Source organism: Mobula hypostoma, chromosome 10 (genome assembly GCF_963921235.1).
Source record: "Mobula hypostoma chromosome 10, sMobHyp1.1, whole genome shotgun sequence".
In the NCBI taxonomy this organism is placed as follows: domain Eukaryota; kingdom Metazoa; phylum Chordata; class Chondrichthyes; order Myliobatiformes; family Myliobatidae; genus Mobula; species Mobula hypostoma.
The window spans coordinates 61329964-61333643 of record NC_086106.1 but is presented as its reverse complement, the minus strand read 5'-3'; the positions used below and the strand labels follow the sequence as shown (position 1 = coordinate 61333643).

General features: G+C 50.5%; 1 protein-coding gene across 1 annotated transcript; it reads right to left on the bottom strand.

The window, feature by feature from the left end:
- Positions 1 to 543: 543 nt before the first annotated feature.
- On the bottom strand, positions 544 to 879 carry LOC134352549 (methylmalonyl-CoA epimerase, mitochondrial-like). Its single transcript, XM_063059807.1, has one exon. It carries the CDS (start codon positions 877 to 879, stop codon positions 544 to 546), a length of 336 nt encoding a protein of 111 aa, XP_062915877.1.
- Positions 880 to 3680: the final 2801 nt, after the last annotated feature.

Below are 3680 nucleotides of genomic sequence, written 5' to 3'. Positions count from 1 at the left end.
TGAATTAAAGTGAGGGAGAGTTGCGCAGGTCGTCGGCCTCACTCTCTCGTCCCGGCCTATCTGGACCCAGTGGCAAGACATCGTCGAGACGGCTGGAGATAGGTCAGGATGCAATGGATGGCCAGCAGTGTTCTGTGTGTCTCACTGTGCCCTCTTAGCGCTCCACAACGCATTGCTGAGAATCGCCTTTCTGCCTGTTGAACCAGTGATGGTTTCTTCTGCGCAGTCCGCCGAATCCAGGCTTCACACGCTAGGTAGTCAAGCCCTGAGTGTTGTGGGTCTACGGCAGTCCTTGCGGCGTGCTCGCAAGCCTCCCTACCCATTGTTGGGCATCCTCATCCGCCTTTGCAGCCGTTAGGAGATGTCTCCTCTTCCGCCTGCTCCGCCGCTGGGATGATCACCTTGGTTACTGGCCTATGGAAGTGGGCTCGCAGCTCGCCGCCGCGCTGGCCGTACCAGGCGGCGGGGGCGGGCGGCGGTGGTCGCGACGAGCGGCAGGCCAGCTCCAGGCCTCAGGCCTCGCCCCCTCCGCCCGCCGCCGCCTCACACTGGCTGCAGGCCGCCGACGGTGCGGTGGCGGCGGGCGGCCCAGGGCCGGGGCCCGGCCTCGGCCTCACCAGGAGGCAGCATCAGGGTACGCACCTGCTGAAGGACGGTAGCCATGTGGTCCACCTCCAGGCAAATGTGGTGGATGCCGCCGCCAGGGTTCTTGCGGAGGAAGCCGAGGATCGGGCTGTGCTCGCCCAGTGGCTCCAGCAGTTCCAACTTGGTGTTGCCCAGCTCCATGAAGGCCGTGCTGACGCCGTGCTCGGGCAGAGCCACCGGCTCGCCCACCCGGCTGCCCAGCGCCTCCCGGTAAAAGGCACGGGCCCGCTCCATCTCCGACAGATGTGGTTAAGTGCCTTGCTCAAGGACACAACACGCTGCCTCAGGCAAGGCTCGAACTAGTGACCTTCAAATCACTAGACGAACGCCTTAACCACTTGGCCACGTGCCAACATACATTCACTCTATATTTCAATATTTGATTGTTTTCAATTATATCTCTCTTCAATCATCTACATTCCAGCAGTAAATACTCATCTTGGATCCTGGCATCATGGAGACAACCATCTCTTCAGTATCCCTTTAGGAGCCACAGAATATCCTGTCCACATAGGACAGTGGTCAGGATGCACTTGGAGGATTGTGTTTAGCTTTGGTCACCTTGTTATGGATCTGGAAAAAAATACAATTCTTGGATCTGTAGATGTTGGGATATCTCAGTGGGATCCCGAAGGCATGAAGGCTGGTGAATCAGAGCATCCAGAGGTCAAGCCTGGAGCTCAGGGTCCATCGTTGGCTAGTCCAGGGGCCAGTGCTGAAGAACAAAGCCTGAAGGTCAATCAGAAGACTGGGTGTTGAAGCCCGATGGTCGAAGCCTTAAATCTTGTTAATGGAGGCCCAGAGGCCGGTTCTGGAGTTGAAGGACTCTCCTTATGTGTGGGAGCGTGGGAGTGAGTACAGGGGCTTGTTTTGCTGCTGTTGTTTTATTGCTTGTTGTGTTCTCTGCTGTTTTGCGAGCATTGTGGGGATGCTAAGTTGGCACCAGAATCTTCAGCAACACTTGTCTGCTGCACATACAAAACGCTGGAGGAAATCAGGAGATCAGGCAGTATCTATGGAAAAGAATAAAGGGGCAATTTCATCAGGACTGGCAAGAAAGGGGGAAGAAGCCAGTATAAGAAGGAGGGAAGGAGTACAATCTAGAATGTGGTAAGTGAAGCCCTGCGAAGGGGAAAGTAAGTGGGTGGGGTAGGGGGGTGAAGTGAGAAGCTGGGAGGAGATACGCGGGTAAGGTAAAGGGCTGAAGAAGAACAAATCTTACAGGAGACGAGAATACTGTACCGTGGATTACTCCTGATGACCTGTGCTAGTCAGGACAGGAAAAGGATAATATTGCAGATCAATAAGTGGCTAAGGAACTGGTGCAGGGGCAGGGTTTCAGGTTCTTCTGGGGCAGGGATGACCCTTACAAGAGGGACAGTTTGCATCAGACTGGGGGAATATCAATTTCCGGGCTGGGACGTTTGCTGGTGCTACTCGTGAGTGTTTAAACTAGTTTGGCAGGGGGATGAGAGCCAGAGCACTATGTCAGAAGGTGGAGGGGTGGAGAGGAAGAAAGATGTCAGGGCCAGTAAAAACAGGCAGGAACAAAGTAAAAGATAAGATGGGATGGATAGTTTGAAATGAGTGCATTTAAATGCCAGGATTATTATGGGTAAAGGTGATGAACTTAGAGCATGGATCAGTGCATGTTGTTGGCTTTACAAGAGACTTGGTTGAGAGGTGGACAAGAATGGGTACTTAATGTTCCAGGGTTTTGATGTTTAAGAAAAGATAGAGAGGGAAGTAAAAGGTGGGGTGGGGCGGCGAGGTGAAGATGCACTGCTTATCAGGGACAATATCACAGTTGTGCTCAGAAGGGACATAATGGGAGGGTCTTCCACTGAGTCTATGTGGGTAGAGCTCAAAAATATGAATTGTGCAGTGGATTATACTGCAGACACCCCATAGCCGCAGAACCATTGAGGGACAGATATGCTGACAGATTTGGAAAAAGTATGAAAGTAACAGAGTTATTGTAGTGAGTGACTTCAAATGCATAAACGCTAAAGGTTTAAATGGGGCAGAATTTGTTAGGTACATCCAGGAGGGCTTCTTAAATCAATATGTTGATAATCTAACATGAGGAGGGGCCAGCCTGGACTTGATTTTGGGTAATGATCCTGGCCAAGTGACTGGCCTTTCATTGGGAGAACAGTTGGGAAGCAGTGACCAAAACCCCTTAGCTTTAAGATGAACATTGATAAGAATGGATCTTGTGGGTGAGTATTAAATTGGAGAAGGGGAAATTCCACACAATAGTCAGGAACTATAGGAAGAGTTAATTGTGAACAGCTGGTTTGTTCAGGTCTTCATCTATGAAAAGTGCTTGAAGACGAACTACACTGAGAGTATGTTCCAGTAATGTTAGTAGGATGTCAAGAGAGGTGTGAATTTAGTCAAGATTAAAAAGGAAACATATGTAATTTTAGGAAGTTAAAACCAAGCAGAACCCTTGAGGATCATAAAGAAGCCAGAAAAGAACTCAAGCAACACACACACACAAAATGCTGGAGGAACTCAGCTGTCCAGGCAGCATCTATGGAAAAGAGTACAGTCAATGTTTTGGGCCAAAACCCTTCAGCAGGACTGGAGAAAAAAGATGAGGAGTAGAGTTAAAAGGTGGGGGGGGGGGGGTAGGGAGGGAGAAACACAAGGTGATACGTGAAACTGGGAGGAGGGATGAAGTAAAGAGCTGGAAGTTGATTGGTGAAAGAGATACAGGGCTGGAGAAGGAGGAGTTTGACAGGAGAGACCAGAAGACCTTGGAAGAAAGAAAAGGAGGAGGGGATTGCCAGAGGGAGGCAATGGTGATTTGATTACTACACTGCAAAGTCTCTTCTAGGGATGCCTAACCTGCAGAAGTTTAAATCTTCCCTTCGACAGGAGTTCAGTGAAACCCTCTCTCGCTGTTCCCCCTCTGCGATCTCTGTGGCCCTCCAGCTCCTTGACCAAATACTTACCTAGACCCACTATCACACCTACTTGTAAAAATGCTATCCCCTTCTCTCAATTCCTCCATCTCCACCACATCT